This window comes from Vombatus ursinus, unplaced genomic scaffold (genome assembly GCF_900497805.2).
Source record: "Vombatus ursinus unplaced genomic scaffold, bare-nosed wombat genome assembly UNPS02014812.1, whole genome shotgun sequence".
Classification (NCBI taxonomy): Eukaryota; Metazoa; Chordata; class Mammalia; order Diprotodontia; family Vombatidae; genus Vombatus; species Vombatus ursinus.
The window spans coordinates 105,082,621-105,104,907 of NW_020954590.1; the positions used below are offsets into that span (position 1 = coordinate 105,082,621).

At 36.1% G+C, this 22,287-nt stretch overlaps 1 protein-coding gene across 3 annotated transcripts in view; it reads right to left on the reverse strand.

Moving 5' to 3' along the window:
• Positions 1–10,045: 10,045 nt before the first annotated feature.
• The window catches only part of LOC114053919 (phosphoprotein associated with glycosphingolipid-enriched microdomains 1-like), a 230,057-nt gene continuing 217,815 nt past the window's right edge, over positions 10,046–22,287 (reverse strand). For all 3 annotated transcript variants that reach the window (XM_027877054.1, XM_027877053.1, XM_027877055.1), the window contains one exon: positions 10,046–15,609. In XM_027877054.1, coding sequence (XP_027732855.1) covers positions 15,262–15,609 — 348 coding nt within the window. In that variant the 3' untranslated portion in view covers positions 10,046–15,261. The remainder of the gene's footprint in view (positions 15,610–22,287) is intronic.

Sequence of the window (22,287 nt, forward strand, 5' to 3'; positions counted from 1 at the left end):
GCAGGTTAGTGTAGCTAGATTGCAGAGTGTGTGGAGGGGATTAAAGTGTAAGAAGACTGCAAAGCTAGGAAGGGACAAGGTTATGACAAGCTTTAGATGCCAAACAGAGGAATTTATTTTTGATCCTAGAAGTCAATGAGGAGACACTGGAGCTCACTGATGATGGGCAGCATTGGGGGATCGATGTTTTAGAAAAATAATTTTGGCAGCTGAGTTGAGGATGGATTGAACTGGGGAGAGATGATACAGAGAGACTGATTAGAAAGCTATTGCAAGGGGCAGCTAGGTGGTGCAGTGGATAGAGCACCGGCCCTGAAGTCAGGAGGACCTGAGTTCAAATTCTGGCCTCAGACCAAAACACTTGTCACTTACTAGCTGTGTGACCCTGGGCAAGTCACTTAACCCCAACTGCCTTAAAAAAAGAAAGAAAGAAAGAAAGCTATTGCAATAGTCCAGGCAAGAGGTAATGAAGGCCTGAAGTAGGTTGTGGCTATAGGAGTCTTTATATGAGAGATGCTGTGAAAGCAGAAATGATAAGATTTGTTAGCAAATTAGGTATATGGCTTAAAGGAGACTGAGGAGTTGAGGGTGACATCAAAGGTGGGACCCTAGTGACTAGGAGGATGGTGGTACCCTTGACAATAATAGGAAAGTTGGGAAGAGGATAGGATTTAGAAGAAAAATAAGAGTTCTGTTTTGGACATGTTGAGTCTGAGATGCGCATGGGACACCAGTTTAAAATGTCTAAAGGGCCCTGAAGTCAGGAGGACCTGAGTTCAAATCCGGCCTTAGACCAATCACTTGGCATGTACTAGCTGTGTGACCCTGGGCAAGTCACTTAACCCCAATTGCCTAAAAACAAAAACAAAACAAAACAAAAAAAAAAATGTCCAAAAGGCATTTGGTGATGTGGGACTGGAGCTCAGGACAGAAACTTGGGTGGGATATATAGATCTGGAAGTCATCTGCATAGAAATGATTTATGGAAATTGATGACTTAGTAACTATTTACATTTAAATTAATTTGTTTCAATGCATAATGAAATGATAAATAAACCTATATCACTCTATGAGATAGCGTAGAGCAGAGGTGTCAAATGCAGGAAGAAGTGTGAGGAACTCCTGAGCCAGGCAGAACCAGATTAAAATGCTAACAGAAATATTTAACAAAATAAATAGCCCAATTATATGCCAATAAATTTAACAATCTAAGTGAAATGGAAGAATATTTAAAAAACTACAAACTGCCTAGAGTAACAGAAGAGGAAATAAAATACCTAAATAAACCTGTATTAGAAAAAGAAATTGAACAGGCCATAAATAGGCTTCCTAAGAAAAAAGCATCAGGACCGGATGTATTTAAAAGTGAATTCCACCAAACACCAACTAATTCCAATATTAAATAAATTATTTAGAATAATAGGCAAAGGAGTTGTACCAAACTCCTTTTATGAAACAAATATAGTGTTGATACTTAAACCAGGAAGAGCCAAAATAGAGAAAGAAAATTATAGACTGATTTCATTAATCAATATGGATGCAAAAATCCTAAATAAAATACTAGCTAAGAGACTACAACAATGTATTATAAAGATTATAGTGGAATTAGTGGAACCAAGAGAATATTCTTAGAACAATATTATTCTAAGAACAATTAAGTCATTCTGAATATTATAAATACTCATATCAGCTACAAAGGACCTATGAAGGAAGACACTATCCACTTCAAGAGAAAGAACTGATAAATAAAAGTATGTATAGTATGGTTTTACACACACACACACACACACACACACACACACACACACATACACACTTTGTGTCTAATGGTAGCCTTCTCTAGGGTACAGCAGGGAGGGAGGGAGAAAGAAAAGTGCACAGCAGAGAACAAAATAAAACTTAGAAGGGAGCACAGAAAAGCAGGGTAGCTTTGAAAATGATATGTAGTATTTATTACATAATTTAAAAAAAATAAACAGTATGAAATATAAATCCATGGTTTTATATTGAATCATCTTTTTATGTTGTACTGTGTACGTTTTTGTCTTTTTGTATTTAAGTTCAAAATGAATAAAAATTAAAAAAAACTAAATAAATAAAAATACAAAAGAACACACAGAATATGTAGTTTTCTAAGTCAATATGCAGCCCTCAGGGATTCTTATGTACATTTAGTGCCCCATTTCTATTTGAGTTTGACACCACTGGCATAGAGCAAAAGGAAATTTGATGTTTTAAAATAAAATACATAAGGGCAGCTAGGTGGTACAGTGGACAGAGTGCTGGGCCTGGGTCAGGAAGATACATCTTCCTGAGTTCAAATCCAGCCTCAATACTTCCTAGCTGTGTGACCCTGGGTAAGTCACTTAACCCTCTTTGCCATAGTTTCCTCATCTATAAAATGAGCTGGAGAAGGAAATGGCAAACTATTCCAGTATCTTTGCCAAGAAAACTCCAAATGTTGTCATGAAGAATTGGATATGACTGAACAACAACAACATAGAATTACAAAGGAAACCAATTATATTGAATTACAGTTATCAAAATATTTTTAAAAAAAACAAGTTCACAGACAATCCCTAGAGTATATGATGATGATGATGATGATAATGATAATAATAATAATAATATATACCTCAAAGGGCTGTTGAGAAGATCAAATGAGATGTCAACTGCAAAGTGTTTTACAAATTTGAAAGCTCTCTTCAAATGGTAGCTATTGATGATGATGATGATGATGATGATGAAACAGCACTATAATTGAAGTCAAGAATACCTGGATTCAGACGTTGGCTCTGAGACTGACTACCCATGTGATCTCTGAGCACATCATTTAACATTTCTGGGGTGCAATTACTTCACTTGTAAAAGGAATAGATTGTAAAAATGATTTCTAAAGTTCTACTCATAATCTTGAGGACTATGTGAGAATTTTTGAAGGGGTGTTTACTTCTTCACTTAAGCTTGAGTTACATGCTATCCAGTTTCTAAGTGGATACTGGGTGATTTTAATTCTTTTATTTCTCCAACTGTTTCTCTGCTTTTCCGTCTTTAGTGGAAGTTCAACAATTTTATAGTCTTCTAATCCACGAAGTGTGTGTGTGTGTGTGTGTGTGTGTGTGTGTAGGACTGGGCATGGGCCAGTGTGAGAGGAGAATCCCTATGATGAGAATTCTGTTGAATTACTAATCCTCATTAGGATTTTATAGTCATCCATTCATTCTCAGATGACTGAAGTCTTTATGTTACAATACTTTTGTTAGTATTCTCTTATTCTTCCCCCCCACCTTACTTCCACTTACCCACTCCTATTATATATATATATATATATACAAACATATGTACATATACACATGTACACACATCTATTTCTTTACAACAGTGCCAAATGTGTGTGATTCCCTAAGAAAAAAGGGACCCAGGAGTAATAGAAATAAAAAATAACATTAGTTCTAAACAATAGGGAATTAGATCTGAACGTTTTTAAAATTAAAATAAAGATTCCATCTTATTAGGTTGTTTAAATGGCTTATGTTGATGGCCATGGGCCATACTCTCCATGGGGTTTTCTTGGCAAAGATACTGGAGTGATTTGCCACTCCCTTAAATCCACTTCACAGGCAAGTCAAGACATCGCTCTCCTGATGTCATTGTTCCTCTTTGACAATGGAGGACAAACAATAACAACAATATGTTGATGGCCACGAGGTAGAAATGATCATGCAAGTTTATACTGGTTGTTTTGTGGGGAAAAAAATAATTTTTTAAAATGTTTTAGTCCAGAAGTGAAACTGGGAACTTTTAGGCCATTCAAGGAGCTGATTACCTCCTTCACTTATTACCAGAGAGACAGAGCACAGTTTAGGGATGGGCTTGAAATCCTATGACTACTTCACCGTCAGAGGTCAGTGGGAAACCTTCATTGCAAGGTCTCACGTTTGAGCAAAGCTCCAGTGATTCCGTTAGCATTAAACTTGCCTAGATTTCAAGATTTTAGATAAGAAACAAGGGAAAAGAATGGGTCTCAGTACAAGATTGTGAGAAGTTGTGAAAAAATGAAGGAGGTGAAAAATCTCTATTTGGAACTGAGAATTGCCTGATGAGGTAAAAAACAGCTCCATCATCTCATCAAAGAGAATGAGGCCCAAGCAATCCACGGTCAACACTGCCTAACTAATTAGAGGGTGATGGGAGGAGGCAATTTAAAGAGAGATTGGGGAGGGGATGTGCAGCTTTTTTTTTTTTTTGGCAGATCATTTTTTGCCTCATTGTTTTTATGTTAATTGAGTCTCATTTGATTGGTGGAAACCACTTAATTCCCTTTCTATTCTCTTCCTTCTCTCTTTCTCACTCCCCACCCCCACTCCTCAACTGCTTGGCAATTTTCCAGATTACTGAATCTCTTCTCAGTTACTGTGATAGTCATCTTCCTACTGATTGCAGAATTATTTAAGGTGTCTGCATTTTTCCATTCTTGGCTATGATCGTCCTTTCATTTTTTTTGTCTTATGGCCAGGGCCAATGTGTTGATCTGATGTGAGCTCATCTATGCTCTTTCTGGAAACACATGATTTGAAGGACCTCATGTGGAAGGATACACTGAAATTAGAACATGTCCTGGGTATATATATTGCTGCATATTGTGTAGTTTATGCTTTCCAAAGAACTTGAGATGCTGACAATAAATTTGGAAAAGTATTGAAGTTGAATGAATTTTTGAAATTTTATTTAAAATTAACTGGGTCCTATTCCTCTGTTTGGATCATAGTTAACTTCCTCTGGGCCCACAGGGAAAATAACAATAATTCAAACAGATAAGAGGGTATTATGTGGATCTTGATACATATTTTATTAAAAGTTTGACATTGAACATCAGTACAACTAAATTTGATTGGTAACTATTTACATTCAAATTAATTCATTTCAATTCATAATAACTTTTCAGTCCTTCCCCACCAAGTCCTCATTAGGATTTTTTTAATCATTTATTTTCAGGTGAATGAAATCTTTATGTTAGAATATTTTATGAGTATTCTCTTGCATTGTCTTACTGAACCCCACTTACTTGTCCAAATTGTATCCAATGTCTTTTTCTATGAAAAATAGGAAACATGATGTTTAATGCATACATGTATATGTATATGTACACATGTATGTGTATATGTATATATATCTCCATATATACACATATATGTATCTATATCTATAGCCCATGCCTGACTGTTTCTAAGCCTAAGGCACTATCCATTATGCTACCCTGCCTCTTGCTGTTAATTGTAATTACACTAGAAGTTCAGAGAATACAATTACTAGAGTGACTATAAAATGCAAAACTTGAGGTGGATAGAGCACTAGATCCGGTGGAGTCAGTCAAAAAATGAATTGAGTTGCTTCACAGGTTTTCTGTCACCGTAGGCACTCAAATGGGGGTTGATTGACGTCTTGTAATATTGTAAAAAAATTCAGTGTTTCAGGTGTGGGTTGGATCTCTGAGGTCCCTCTCAGACACAAAGCCCTATAATCTAGTGACAGTATTTAATGTTTACTGAACCGAATTCAGTTTGAAACATTGCTACTTCTGGAGTCTTCTGGAAGAAGTGTTTGCCAAGTGAGGTGTTGGGATAGGGGGAGGAGATAATCTATTAAGCCACTAGACACCATTAATATTTGTTTGAATTTTTGTTAGACATGAGAACTCTAATCCTGGACAATTTTGATGGGGGGAGGGGAGAGGAGAAGGTTTGGCTGTAGTATGAGGAATGACCCAGGAAGGGCAGGCTTGGATGAGGCTGAGGGGCTTTGGGTAGCCAGGGGGTAACATGAGAATAGTAGATGACAAGGAGTGGAATGAAAAGGGGAGCAAAATGGGTTATGTCACATAAAATGGAAGAGGGATACTGCCAAATAAGAAGTTTGCTTTCTTAACCATTTTATCAAGGATGGCATGGAGGAATAGGATTAGGAACAAACTGGAGCTAAGCATATAGAGGAAAAAAAAATTTGACCCAGGTTCTCCTGTGGAAGCCAATCTGTGATTTCTTCTAGGGTCTGTATACTCCATTCTAACTGCAATAGGATATTTTCCCAAAGTCCCCTGTGGTGATGGGCACTTTTTATATATTTCAATGAGGAAGAGGAGAGAAACAAACATGGCCTGTCATATTGGCCTCTGTTTTGTTAAGATAACCTACATTAGTTTTTCATCCTTAAAAGGGAACTATCTTTTGGGAAACTCAAATATTTGTTAGGTAGAATTTTTTAACATTGCCCAAATACTCAATAATTTTTTGACCAACTTTTGTAGAAAACGGAACTTTATTGCAATTTAAAAAAGACAAAGACAATTTGATAATAATGTCTGTAATTACAATGTACCAGCTATTTACACATAATTATACTTATGTACAGGAATGAATAGATGTTCACTACATGTAACTTTTGAAGTTACATGTCAAACTCCAGCCATTTGTGAAGAGTCACAATTGAAATGTTTTTAGTAGAAATAAGCTGAAAAATACACATTTCACTTTATGGGTACCACTACTGAATGATATATCGAGGTCTGAGCAAAGAAGTGAACAATATGCATCAATCTTAAAATTACCCTCACAATGAGCAGCAGTATTAAGACCGTAAATAGAATCAATAATTGGTTCATTAAAAACAAAATATGCCTTCAATTTGTATAGCACCTTTCTTTCAAAAAATTCAAAGCATTTCACATTTATCTCACTTGCCCTCATCACATCCTGGTGAGGTAGGCAGTGTTAAGTATTATTATCTCCATTTTGCACATGGAGGAACTGAGGCACATAAGTTAATTGGTTTGTCTAAGCAAGTCAAGAGTCGTCAATGATGCCCTGGACTTGTGACTCCAAAATCAATACTTTATCAACTAAAGAGTTGTTGCCTCCTCTTTGAAACTGATGAAAGATGCTATTTTACATTACTAGAAAAATAGAAAAAAAAACTATGCATTTTTTTCTTTTCACTGCATTATTTCAGACTGATATTACACTCATGCAGAAACTGATCAGAGAAGTACCTTTTTTTTTTTTTTGGTAAAGATTTGAGGAGTTTATTCTTTTTGTTTTTTTAAGTAAAGAATGTTGAAATGACTTAGTCCTAGCAATTCCTTGAAAGGTTGTTTCTAACCACTCACAACTTATTGTGACATTATGCCATTCGTAGACCAGTCTTTCTCCAGGGTAAAAAGAAATGGAAATGACTAATTTTATTTACAAAATTTTTGATTTAGTGACTTAGTCTATATTTTTAATTACCTCATACACATTTATGCATTACAAAATCTTGGCAAGGTAGAAAGGGAGTTGGGAAGATTGTTCCATTTTCCTGATGGGTAAACAGGCATATAATTGAAATCATCTTTTCTTTTTCAAGATGCTAAACACATAATAGCAACTTGACAAAGTTACTAATTTGAAAAAAAAGTTACTAATTTAAAAATTAGTTACTAAATAAAAAATTAGTTAAAAAAGTTACCAATTTGAAAAAAAAAGTCTAACTGTGCTAAATGCAAAGTGGAAAACTCAATGCTTATTAGATCTTGATAGAATATAACCTCTTTGAAGGCTAGGACTATTTCCACTTTTGGGTTTGAAACTTCAATCTCCAGTACAGTCCCTGAAACATGTGGTGCTCAATAAATGCTTGTTGATTGATCAAATTTTAAATAATGACAAAGTTTAAAATAATTAGTAACGGGTCCAGGAATTAGAACCTAGAATCTAAGAACTAATAAGAGCCTAAGAAACCTTTTGTGTTTCTAGAATCTATTTTTATTTTCCTATAGAAATATATACATATGAGAACCACCTGCCATTGTTTTTTGTAGAATAGATAGCTGTGAGGATAGCTATCCTGTAAATGCCACTTGTCTGTGCAATGCCAGAGAAGATTTCAAAAAAAATTTTTTTTGTAGTTTTAAGAAGGAAAACTTCAGGGATGGGTGATAAATATCCTAAGTAGCTTAGGTGTTTAATAAATATGTGGAGACCTGTCCAAGAAATGTTCAAACTCCTTTTGGTTTTTCACTATTTTCATCTAGTGAATGGAGTTGCCATCTCTCAAGGGAGGTCTTTTTTACCGCAATGCCACTTACCAGGATGGACAACTTAGGATAAAAGAATCACTTCATACTAAGAAAGCACTAGGTACTATTTTTATGTATACTCAGTTCTGTAATCTATGTTGTGTGTGTGTGTGTGTGTGTGTGAGAGAGAGAGAGATAGTGGGGCATTAACAAAAGAAAAACAAGACATTAAGATAGGTAGGGCTCCTATAGTTTTAATTTGCATTCTTGAGGGGTCAAAAAGTTTCTTCCTTTGAGCATTAATTATCCTTTAGAGCATATTAGATTATATAATTACTATATAGCTGAGTTTTTTTTTAAAGGAAATGGATATAATGTAATAAATTGGAACACTTTTTCCATCTGAAATTTTCTTCTACATCTTGACAGTTTTTCATGTATGTAGTAGGGGCTTAATAAAGCTTACTGAATCAAGTTGAATTATGAATTCTAATCAGTTATTATGGTATAAAAAAGGCAAAAAAATCTCAAGAGAATCAAAGGCAAACTGTAGTATTATACATGTTGAAAATTGCAGTCATTAGTACTATGTTATCGACTCATCTGAATCACTAATTAGAAGTGTCTGGAATTTGATTTTCAAGGTCAGGTAGCTCGCACATAATCAGCCAAGTTTCCTCCAATGCCTCACTCATTCCCTAGTTAGACACATTAACAATTTCAAGCTTCTTGGGCACAGGTGGGTGCAGGGAGGAGGGGATAAAGCCCAATTAATTATAAATACAGCAGCTTGGTAAATCACTCTTTTCTTGAGAATATGTTCTCTTCCTGGTAAACCCGTGTGAATATTTTAAAGGAACAAAAGGATTATGTTTATATCGGTGTGCTTCTGGGCACATTTGCCATGAAACTCAGAATCAGAAATTACCAGATCTGGAAGGGAATTAGTTGACAATACAAACCAAGGTTTGAGTGCTAATGTTGGATGCTATTCTGTTACTCGAATGTACTCTTAACAAGAATGATATCTTCAACAGATCAGTCAATAAGGCAGCTTCTTATGGAACTTTTGACAGCAAAAAGGGTTTCCTGGTGTAGTGCTAGTGCCAGTTAGATACTTAGGATAGCTCACAGTGCCAATGAAGTAAAGATTGTGAGTCTGATCTCTCAATGGGTTGGTCAGTCAACAAGCATTTATCAAGGTGGCAACATAACCAATTCCAACAAACCTCTTTCAAGACCATAGACAACCAATCTCCCATAAGGAAGAGTAGGTAAAGAAGCCTGAATGGCTGAATGATATAGGAAAAGCAACTCATAACTCATTCTACAGATGATGGGCCAGTGGTATCATCATTTTAAATGGCAGATGTCACATGGTTCAGGGAAACAAGTGCTATACAGGTGCTTTACTCTTCCAGGTTCTCTAAGGAATGTCTCACCATTGGCTTGTGAAGACCTTACGTTTTGGAGCTATGACTGATGCTGAAAATTTTCAAGTGGAACCATAAGTGTTTGACAGTCCTAATTATGGTGGAAGGATTGAGAAGAGCCATGAGAGTCATGCTGTACGAAGCAAAATAAGGGCTGTTACTGTAAGAGAAGCTGGGGCAAAAAGAACAATAAAAATATTGGAGCAGATATAGTCATCTTTCACCATAAAATTCAGGTGTGATATTAGTGATATATTTTCTCATTATTTTATGAATCTCATAATTTCAACATTATAAATACTACCTTAGACATTCAGGAAAGAACCACATAAGCACCCCAAATTATTTTTCGCTCAAGAAAAATCCTTAAAAAATCAGTGGGAATTATTTAGAAGATAGTATAACTTTCTAGTGATCAACTTTCACAAGGAAAACAGCATGAATAAGGAATGCAGACTAGAGACGTTCTTACTTGTATTTCTGTCGCATCACTATATTTTGTTCTACTTCCATCTTATGGCCCACAGAAACACAAAATGTGTAAAACCTACACAATCATTTAAAAGGTAACATAGAACCATTTTATTTCTGTAGATCTGAAACACAGGAGTCTGAGTAATGGTAATTACCAGCCTTTTGAACACATTACATTGTGTGATAAGACAAGTAGAGCATAATACATCTTTGACAAATACCCACAGTGCACAAACAGCATACTGGCAAACAAAATCTAATCTAATTGTACTAAGAGAAGATAGTACCAAATTGGCTGATAACTGAAAAGTACCACATGACCGTAGATCTCTTTTCCTGTGACATTTTGAAGGGATCTGGGAGACTGGTTTGAAAAAAAAAAGCAACATTAGAAAAAGCCATCAAACACTTTACAAATCTCTGTGCCTGGATAAAATGAAGGACAGGGATAATGAAGCTTCATTTGCACATTTACAGAATGTGAATATTCTTCTCCTCATCCTTTTTTTCCCTTAGCGTATTCTGATAATACTGACTGGTTAGCTCCAGTTTATCATGATTTTCTGGACTGTTCTCTTATCACTCTAATCTCAGCACTTTGGGTTATTCTATTGGCTAGATTTTGTTCAAACCATCTAATGGCACAAGTGAGGTTTAAAGCATTTACAGAAAGTTACAGTACAAAACAAGAAGATATTACAGCAAAATGAGGGTTTCACTGTAAATAAAGGCCATACTATATTTATAGACGTGTTCCTATTTTCACATAAGTCACTTAACATTGAACATTATATTTTAACCCTACAACCCCCAATTCCCCAAAAGCATTGTACAATAAACTTGTCAAGATATCCAGGAAATAACCATCAGTACCTACTGGGCTCTCAGCAGCCAATGCTAATCTGGTGGAGCAGCACTAATCAACAGTTTGAGCAGAACAGTATCACTATAACACACTGAATGAGACTGACTATTACACGGAGGACTGAAAGAAAATCTTGGCCTTTACTCATTTACAAAATTGCAATTTAGTCTTGATGTGAATGACTTTTGGAATAGCAGAAGTCTTGAAATTATAGCCATGCTGCCATCCCTGGAGTACATTCTTTTGGAAAAAAAAAAAAAAAACCAAACCACACTACTTTACTGCCTGCTGATTCTATACCTAGAACCGTGGAAATTATTAAAAAGAATGAAATAAGATAACCACCATGTTTTTATTGGCTATGGCTGTCTGGGGAGTCACCATGCATTGGCTCCATTGCTCTCTCTCACTTTTACCTCCCCCCCCCTTTTTTAAAGCTTTGGGTCATCTCCTACTATACCCATATCTGAGGAGTACACATATTTACATTTCCATTGTCATCCTCCCTATGAGTCAAAGAAACAGGAAAAACTTTCTTAAGTTAGTGATGAAAACTTCTCAGTAGGGATTATGATGCAGCAGGGAAAATTATGAAGATCTAAGTGATAGTGAAGAATTTGAATGTTTTCATATAAGAAAAGCTTAAGGAGTCAGAATTCCTCAAGAAAGTTTTTCCTTTAAATCACCATATGTTAGAGAATATGTTACAGACTTGCTTCTCTGACAACAGTTCAGCTGATCTCTCAGATGAACATTCAGATGGCACATTACTGACTGCTTCTCATTCAATGAGTGCCAGGGATATGTGTAAGTGATAACCAGGTGCTTGGTGCTTTCACTTTGTAAAATACCAGTTAAAAAAAGAATAAATACACAGAATTACAAAAATTAAGAAAACATGTTCTCTTGAATAAATAGATTCTGTCACACATCGAAGTAAAATGACAATATTGCTTTGTGTTGACAATCAGCCATTAATTTTAGCACCTAATTAAACACAGTTCCTTGGATTCTTGTGACTTTGAGGCAACTGAAACAATGATCATCAACTTTTGCCTAAGGAACAGCTATACCTTAAAATGTTTTAAAAGAACTAGTGATATAATTTGTATTAGGACAGGAGATGCAATAATAAACATTAGATTAATTTTTGGGGAAATTTGCTATTTTTTTTTTCTCTAGGCTGTAACTTGTTCCTGCAAATTCTTCAAACACATTTTCAGATAAAATTTCTGTTCAAAAAATATAATGGGCATAAAAAATTAAACTGGAATTTTAAAACATCTCCAGTTTGAAACAATAACAAAGACAAAAGAATATAAACAGCTCATTTCAGGTGAGGTTGTAATTCGGATGTATGGAAGAACTGAACAGATCTTTCATATATTTAAAGAACTCCAATATAATTCATAAAAAGAATAACACAACTGATTCATAAAAGGTATCCTTCATGTATATTTGAATTTTAACAGCCTAGGGTTTGGTAGATGTGATTAACTTCTCTCTTCAGATTTTCTTTCAACTGTGGTAGAAGTATGGAAAATTATATGAATGATTCATTTGTTGTTTAATGTCCAACAAGAACAATAAAGGAAAACAGTAATTTTCTTTGAAAAAACACATAATGCCCTGCCTAGTATCTGGGCAAACTCCTCTCCATACCCTGTCCTCGTAGAAATCATTGCGCTATGTTCCAATCTTTGAGAGAGAGAAAGAAAGAGAGAGAGAGAGAGAGGGAGGGAGAGAGAGAGAGAGAGAGAGAGAGAGAAAATGTGTGTTGGGGGGGTAGTACTTTTAATCAGGTTCTTTGAATATTCTTTTACAACCTGTTAATTAACTGACAGACCTCACATCTCCCTCTGTCAGGGTCCTCAAAATCAAGAGAGATGTACAATGCATATCTTATAGATCTGGTACACAGAATCCACACTTGAAAGTTGTTAGGGGAAAATTGATGACTATATGCAAAAAAGAGGGTTTCTCTCTAGAAAGTTCTGTCGTCCTCAGTACCAAGTTACTCTTCTTGTAGTTAAGAGATGCATTTAGAGATGAATAATAACCTCCTGAGGCCAAGAGGTAATAATTTAGTCCATTATTTACGGAACAGCCCAGATGGCCATGAATATGTGCTAATTACTATTAACAGACATTGAATGGAGACCCTATGGCCTATAAAAGAATTGATGTGCCCTCTTAAGTTCCTAATTCATTGACTTAGAAAGTGCTCAACACATTACTTGTGCTCATGAATATTTGGCTACACTAAACAAGAGATTTTCAACTACTCAGTAGCATGAGATCTCTAGGAATGCTGCCATTTTTCTCGTACTATGGAAACGTAATTTAGGCTAGTTTACATTCTATTGCTAAGACTATTGTTGTACCCCTAATGTCTTAGCAGGAGATCGGATCTCTGCAGAAATAAAATCTATGCTTGATTAGCTAATCAGCTAATCTTCCTACTAAGCTAATCTTGTTATTTCAGAATTGTAAATTTAATTAAATGTATAGAGCAACCAAAGAATCAAAGCAATGATTACAACTGCTGGAAAGCACATCCATGGAACTCTATGTATTTTTCAAGCAGCTTTATTCTCCCAAATCACCTTCATTGTTACAGAGAGAGAAAACAGCACAAGTTAGGAAGCCAAAGAGGTGACAGTTATCAATAGCAATACAGAATAACTGCCTCCTTTTCTAGTGGTCAGAAGAACCTGCAGTTTTCCAATGACTGTAAACCACCATTCACAATGACACCAATAATGAGGGTTTTTTTTTTTTAAATTAGGAAAGGTGGACAAATCTTTGAATGGTCATTTTGTGAGACCTGAGTGGGTACATGTAAGGCCAGCCTAGACCAGAACATGTTCTTCCTTGAAGTCTGATAACTGGCCACAGGTTGGTATAAAAAGGTAGGCAAATCCCTAATTGCTCATCAAAAGTTGTTTATGTAGACTGAATAATCACTGGATTTTAATGACCTGAAAGAAATGACAGATAAGCACCTACTATGGATAGTGACAGTCTGGAGGAATATTCCTCGTCCTTCTCTGTGCAACTGTTTCAACCAAGTGTTCCTAAAAATTTGTACCCCAAAGTACTAGTACCGATGAGCAACATACACTTATTTCATTTATTCATTTACCAAGGTGATTTTGATCAGGAGCCCCTTGTACCATTTGAAAAGTTTAATCTTTAAAGACTTAGATACGTGGTTAGAGAAAGGGTAAAAAAACAACCAACTAGCTGTAATTAACTAGCTTATGTGCTTTTTGAGTTTTTGTTTTCTTTTTGAAGATTATAAATGAATCATAAAATGAAAATAGTTAATTTACATAATTTCTGATATTCTTTTGGACGTAGGCACAAAACAAAATGCTTTAGATTATTTACATACTAAAAGTAAATGCTTACAAATGCTCTACTGAATCCAGATTAATTTCTGAGAACGACTTCTACAAGCCAGTCAAGACTTTTATAACGTGGACAGAAGAGATACTTTGAAACACACATTCATGTTCCCAGCCCTTCAGAGCCAGACAGTGTGGCCACTGTCCAAATATGTGGTCTGTGTCCAAACATAAAGATTAAGGCTCTCTGTTTGAAATAATGAGTTCCCGGCGAATTAAAAAGAATTCTATAAGTACCATAACATTCTTAAAATACTGAAAAAATTCTGAATCTTCTTAAAATACCAAAAAAAGTTCTTGACTAGAAAAATAAAATAAAGCATCTAAAACTGAATTGAAGTACTTTTGTTGTAGGCCACTAGTGGAGTGCCAACCTAAGAAGTGACAAAACTCTGAAGAGACTCACAGAAGGTCCCCAACCCTATTTGTGGGCTGCAGTTGGAATCCTCAGCTGCTGAATAAGCAGCTTCCTGAAGAACACTGAAGATTGGCATTGCAAACACATTAGCCAAGCTCCCCCCCATCCAAACAGGTCTATGCTGGAGTAAAAATCCTTAACCTTGGGGGAGAAAATCCTTGGGCTGAGTTGTTCAGTTTGAACGTGAGAAGGAAAACAGCCACTCATTTAAAATTTTTCAGCAGGTAGCAAAAAGCAGTCAACAACTGGCTCTTCTGAAAGGCAGTATTTTAGGCAAGTGGCATCCATTACAGTGAATATGGTCCATTTTAAAATACTGGACATTCTCAGGAACCACCAACATTTTTATCTTCACTGCGAGAGGAAAGGAACCATTTTAGGGAGGGGGATGAAATGTTTGTCTCTTTTTATTATATATGTGTGAATGCATATCTGTGTGTACCTTATTGCTTGGGAAGGTTGGAAAATGGTCACTGCCCCTCCATTGTTTTCAATTCTCTAAAGCAATGCGCAATTTGTAATTTATTATGACCTTCTGTTTTTCTTCAAATAGAGAAACATATTCAAACTGCTGACAGTATAATGTTAAAAAAAATGTTGTCTTGGCATTAAAGTCTGGTGATATCTTTGCTGTGTTGTAAATCTCCAATACTTTCATAGTCATTTTCTTTTGGAAAAGTGATGTGGTTACCATTAGCCATTGACATGGTCTTTTCTTCATCTTTGTTCAATGACTGGATCGCTTCATAATCAGGCTCCGGCTCCCCATTTGAATTGACTACTGGTGGAGGCATGTTGATGTTTGGGTTTTTCTCAAAGTCCCGTACTGTGGCATAGAGATCATTACCAGAAGATGGTGATCTTTTTGGAGCTACATCTTGAATACAGGAGTAAGTGGATTCTGGCACTTGAAGAGTCTGTCCTGGCTTACTTACAGATGAGTACATTGCAGAAATCTAGAAGAGAAATCATTAGTTGAACCATCAACTGTTTTTGTATGTCTCTTCTTCCAGTCCCCCCTCATGGTCCCTTTAAGTGAATTGTTGGATACCTGACATGTATGGGTGCTTAAGCACACTTAGGTGCAGCTAGGTGGTGCAGTGGACCGAGCTCTGGGCCTGGAGTCAGGAAAACCTGAGTTCAAATCTGGCCTCAGAAACTTACTGACTGTGTGGTCGTGGGCAAGTCACTTGTTTGCCTCAGTTTCCTCAACTGTAAAATGGGGATAATAATAGCATCTATCTCACGGGGAGGTTGTGAGACTCAAATGAGATAATAATTGTAAGATGCTTAGCACATCGTGAGTGTGATATAAAAGTAAGCTTTGATTATTATTATTATCTACATATTTTGAAGATATGCTTCTTCTATTGGGTCTATTTTTTTTTTATTTTGGTTTGTCCTTAATTTTTCTAACAAAGGAATAAAGTAGCTGAGGTGATTCCTGAAGAGGGAGGGAAGGAGGGAAAGAATAAGCCTTTACTAATCACCTATGTGCCAGGCCCTGTGCTAAAATACTTTAGAAATATCTCATTTAATCTTCACAATAAGCTACTGATGACAGGATAAAATTAAAACTCCCTAGCCTGGCATTTAAAGCCATCCATATAACCTATCTTTCAATGACCTTCTATTATTATTTCCTATTATTCCTCTTCCCTTCTGTTCTAGTCAAACTAGCCTGCTAGCTGTTCCTCACAGAAAATATCCCATTTTCTATCTTTGTGCCTTTGCAAAGATGGTCTTGACAAGTCTAGAATTCACTCCCTGTTCACCCCAACTTTGTAGACCCATCAAAGCTCAATTCAGGTGCCACCTTTCCTCCCTCTTAAAATGATTTTATATTACTTTGTGTTAATAAGCTATACCCATCCCTTCTTCCTAGCACGAATGTAAGCCCCTCGGAGGTACGGAATACTTAATTTTTGTTTTACGTCCTCAGTACCTAGCATATAATAAAAAACTCTAGCTAGAACATTTCTGACTGTATTGTTGCCTCTAGTGCACTCCTACTGTACTATTCAACTATTTTAAAGGCCTTGTGGAAGTGTTTCTGGGGTTGGGGCTTATGCTGAAAATTAGAGCCAGACCAATGTCTGACATCCTACTGTTAACTGAATAACAGAAAGAGTGTGAGTGTGTAGGTATGCACACATCCATGATGTAGAAAAAAAGAACACTGAATTGGGATTGAGCGCTGGATTACAGCCCCAGCTCTGCCACTAACAAGCTATGTGACCTTAACGTCTCCTGGCCTCAGTTTTCAGATCTGTAAAGTGAGTGGGTTACTACAGTATATAACTGAAGGTTTCTTTGATCCTACATATCCGCATATACTTTTGATATTGCTGTGACTCTAGGTCTAGGGAACAGCCGTTAATCTTTCGATGAGTTCTAAAGCCATTTTCAAAACTGTTACCAAACTGACCTGAAGATTGGTCCATCCCAACTGAGAACCTAAAATGCAGAAGTTGATGTAGTAATGATAACTGTCTTTAATAGAATGCTTTAATACTTTATAACTGTTTTATGGAATATTAAGTCATTTTATATTTCTAAGAGTCGTGTGAGTTTGGCACAATGGGTGTTTCTATCTTCATTTTACAGATGTAGAAACTGAAACTCAGAGTGATTTGCCTGTGGTCATGTGGCTAGTGAGTGAACAGAGAGCATTTGAACCCAGGTCTTTGTAACTCCAAGTGCAGCACTTTCATGTGTCATATATTTGGTGATATATATATATATATATATATGTATATAATGTGATACATAATTGTTTCTACCGTAGGCAGAAATGTTTAACAACGATAGAAAAGCATTTTCTTGGAAAGATAATTGTTGGAATAAACGGAAAATATATTTTGGGTAATTAAAGCAGGCAAGCCCTGCCTCAGAAAGAGGTCATGTCCCAAAACTTCATTTTTAAGTCAGCTGTTTGAAATTCAGAATGCATTTTCCCATAGAAAGAATGTCATAAATCGTGAATATTGGGTTCCTGGCTCAACTCACAAGATTCTATTTAACCCATAATGAATGGCAGGACAAAGTAGCAGGACAAAGTACTATGTCAAATGTGAAAGTGTTTTAACTGTATTATGGACTAAATAGAACTTGGTGGGCTAACCTGGGGGTTTTTATGACTTTGTTAAGGAGACAATGCAAATTGACAAAAATACTTCTACTGTCCCCACTATCACGGCTGTCAAAAGAAGGGAATTTAGAGGCACTGGAAATTTGACTCCCCTCCCATCCATGTGCCCTGATTGCTGCTGGTCTGCCTAGGACACGGCAATAAAGGCATAGAATGGTTTTTACGACACCTCTTGTTCTCTGTGGCTTTACATGAAAGCTAACTTTAGTGAAGTGGGATTCTTTTCAAAAAAAATTTTTTGGGGGGCAGCGGTGGCGGTGTTAGCACCTGTAATTATATCTGTGTAGTATATATGGGAAACATGCATGCATGTATGTACGGGATGTTAATAATCCAAATGTCTATAGAATCATAAAAGTACAGAATGTTAGAGCTGGAAAGGACTTTGCAAGTCGTCTAGCCCAATTTGAGACCCAGAGACATAAAATGATTTTCCCTAGTTCACACAGCAAAAACATACCACAGCAGAGCCTGAAATTCAGATTCCTGGCTCCCTTTCTCATGCCTGTTCTATTTTACCATAGTGAGAATGCCTGTGACTAGAATACTCTCTTGTTTAGACATCATTCCATTAAAAAAAAAAATGTTTTTACATGCATGTAGATAGTTATTTTCACAAAAGAAAAAATCTAAATATTTATGGACAATATAGTTTGCCGATTTTTCCAGCAGGAAAACAATAACTAAATTACAGGTTTCCTTAAGTTAACAGGGGGGTTTAAATTGTGAGGGTTACTGTAACATTAGATCATTGATTTAATTAATCTAATCATTGATTAGATCATTGATCCAATTCCAAATTGGAAGGGACCTTAGAAGCTGTCTAGGTCAACCTCCCAATCTTACAGATAAGCAAACTGAGGCCCAGAGAGGTTAAGTGAATTAGGATCAGACAGGCAGAAAGTAGCAGAGCTGAGATTTGAACCCAGTTTCTTTGTCTTCAAATCAATCGCCCTTTCCACTCCAATATACTTCCTCCCACAATTATTTGTAAGAGGTCTAAAATCATAACAATATCTGCTTACAAATATGTAGTGATTTATGATTACCAAAGGTTTCAAATCTTGTTACAGCCTCATAATACTGTGAGGCAGGCACTGAGTTAATGCTGTTTTATATAGAAGATGAAATTAAGGTTTAAAGAGATTAAATGATATCCAAGGCCACAGAGTGGGTAATGGCAGGACCCAGGCCAACAGCTCACAAGTCTGGCGTTCTTTTCACTACTTTATTCTTTATGACAATAGACTGCCAATGTCCAGAATGAGAAAATGCTTCTAAAATCGATTACTTCAGGTATGGGACCTAACTAAAAAAGTCCATCTTTAAACAAGGAAACCTATTTAACAAATACAATTTCTTCTTCTAGTACATTTAAGAAAGGTAACATGGTATAGAAACCTTCTACATATCTATATGGAGATACATGCATATTATATATACATATATGTACACACACATACATGTTGTTGCTGTTCAGTCATTCATTTCTAAATTTTATATCTGACTCTTTGTAATCCTGTGGACCATACTGTCCATGGGGTTTTCTTGGCAAAGATACTGGAGTGGTTTTCCATTTCCTTCTCTAGGGGATTAAGGCAAACAGAGGTTAAGTGACTTGCCCAGGGTCACACAGTTAGTAAGTGTCTGAGACTAGATTTGAACTCAGGTCTTCCTGACTCCAGAACCAATGCTCCATCCACTGAATCACCTGTTTGCCTCCATCTATGTAGGTATATATACACAAATTGTATACTATATCTAATATATATGCATATATCACATTACATCTATACATGTGATAGATGTATTTTATATCTGTAGATATGTGTACATAAAACATATGCATACATTATATATATATGTGAGTGTGTGTATGGTGTATGTGTGTATATATCTAGACATCTATATATTTATATTCTGTGACTGGTTTGGAGAGATATAGAAATCTATGCTGCTGAGGCAACTGCCCTGAGATCCATTTATATGTAAATGAATCTTGATTATTGCATTATATGTGGCTCTGGGCCTTCAGAAACCTGACCCATGTTTGAAATATCTGATTGTCCCTATCTCTTTTCGTGTCTCCTTTTTGATGTAGAGGATCTGTGATAATGAGTAAATAAGAAAGCATTAGAAAAGCCAAGAGATATCCCTCAACAATAATAAAATGCTTATTTGAAAACTGCCCAAGAGAGGGTAATCTTTATAGAGAATCATTATAGGTAAATTATATGTAGCTACATCTATGGATCCTCTAACTAGACTTGGGTTTTAATGGTGGTTATGACACTATATGACTTGGGCAACACATTTCACTTCTCTGCAATCTGTTTCTTCATTTGTAAAATTATGGCATTATTCTAAATGATCTCTAGGACAGCTAGGTGGTGCAGCGGATAGCGTGTCAGGCCTGGAATCAGAAAGACCTGAGTTCAAATCTGACTTCAGATACTTACTAGCTGTGTGACCCTACACAAGTTACTTAACCCTGTTTGCCTCAGTTTCCACATCAGTAAAATGAGCTGGAGAAGGAAATAGCAAACTACTACAGTATCTTTGCCAAGAAAACTCCCAATGGGGTCAGGAAGGATCAGACACAACTGATATGACTGAACACCACAACATCTAAATGATCTCTACTGTTTCAGTTCTAAAATCTTAAGATTCTAAGAAAACCAACCATAACAGTATTATTAAGTTATAGACAAGAAAGAGCAAACAATATCCCCTATTGTGTATCTTATGCCATTTTGGAAGGCAGCTAGGTGGCACAGAGTGCTGGGCCAGGAGTCAAGAAGGTGAGTTCAAATTCAGCCTCAGACACTTACTTAGCTCTGTAATTATAGGCAAGTCACTTAACCTCTATTTGCCTCAGTTTTCCCAACTGTAAAATGGGATAAAAATGGTGCCTATCCCCCCCTCCCCCTGCATTGTTTTGAGGATCAAATGTGATTATAATTGCAAAGTAATTAGCACTGTGCCTGGAACATCATAAACATTATATAAATGTTAGCTATTATTATAATAATTATTATTATTTTGTGTTGGTTTCTTTTAATTTGATTTCAAAAGTCTTATACCATGCAGTTTAAAGAATTATCTGTCTGTCTCTGGCACTCTTAGAAAGATATACATATCTATGAAATTCCCTATGGTAATAGCAGGCTGCCATCCAAGAAAATATACTCAATCACACCCTTAGCATTGTCTACCATGAATATCAACAGTAACAATTTCCTTTGGTAACAAGGGAATGGAAGCTCTGTACTGATTAAAAATTGCTTCAGGTATTATGAGTCATGGTTGGACGGAAGTCAAAATATCCTTGATTACCTGGCATTCTTTTTTGACATAGTAATTAATCCATTTCAAAAAATCTAGAAAAGAAATGAGCATGTTTTTCTGACAGATGCTCAGCTTCCCAATTGCCAAGGGATATTTCTTCCCCTCCACATATCTCACATACTGTGGGCAAAATTTCCAGCTGGTCTAAGAGCCTTCTTAATGCAGGCTTGCTATTTGTTCATTGGTCATTGGCATAAGCATGGTTCATTTCTAAAGGGAGTGTTGCCTCTACAGCCCTTGTCAACCCAATGTATAAGCGTCAGAGAAATATGGGAATGCACCTATAAAATTCATAACTATATATGTGACCTGGCAATTCTTTTTATGTCTCTGGGGTCTGTAGCTTCATCTGTAAAATGCAGGGACTGGATTAGATGAACTCTAACGGCCCTTACATTCCCCAAATCTTATGATTTGATATAATTTTCTCCACCTCTAACCCCACCCCCACAAAAAATTAACATAGCAAATCTGTAGAATATTTTGCTCTTAGAATAACAAGCGATATTTACATATCCCTGATATATAAACTGATATATATATATATATAATATATATATATATATCTTAAAGTCGGCAAATGCTTTACATTTACTGTTTTTCTGAAGAGTAAGAATTATAATGTAATAATATCTTTGGGAATCTTGGAAGAAAGTGCTACTACTTACAAGGTATTTTCCTTACAACAACCCTGTGATTTGGGTAGTGCAAGTAGTAGTATTCTTATTTTACAGATGAAAATATAGAGTTCATCTGAATTGCTAGACAACAGTTCATCTGAAAAACGTATGGAGGTTTTATTGGTCTACAAGCTCTGTAAAACTCAAGATTGTGACAGGTTAGCAAAAAGAAAAAAAAAAAGAAGCACAGTGTCCAGGAATATGGAGGTAAAAAGTAATGTGGGCACCACATTTTAGGAAGGTCATTGTTAAATAAGAAAGCAGCCAGAAGAGAAGAAGGAAGATGGTTCAAGACCTATGAGGATCAACTGAAGAAACTGGGGACATTTAACTTGGAGAAGAGAAATTTAGTGGGGCATGATAACTGCCCTCATGTATTTGAATGACCATCATATGTTCTGTCTGGCCCTGAAGGGGAGAATGAGCAACAATGAGAAGGAAGTTGCAGAGAAGCA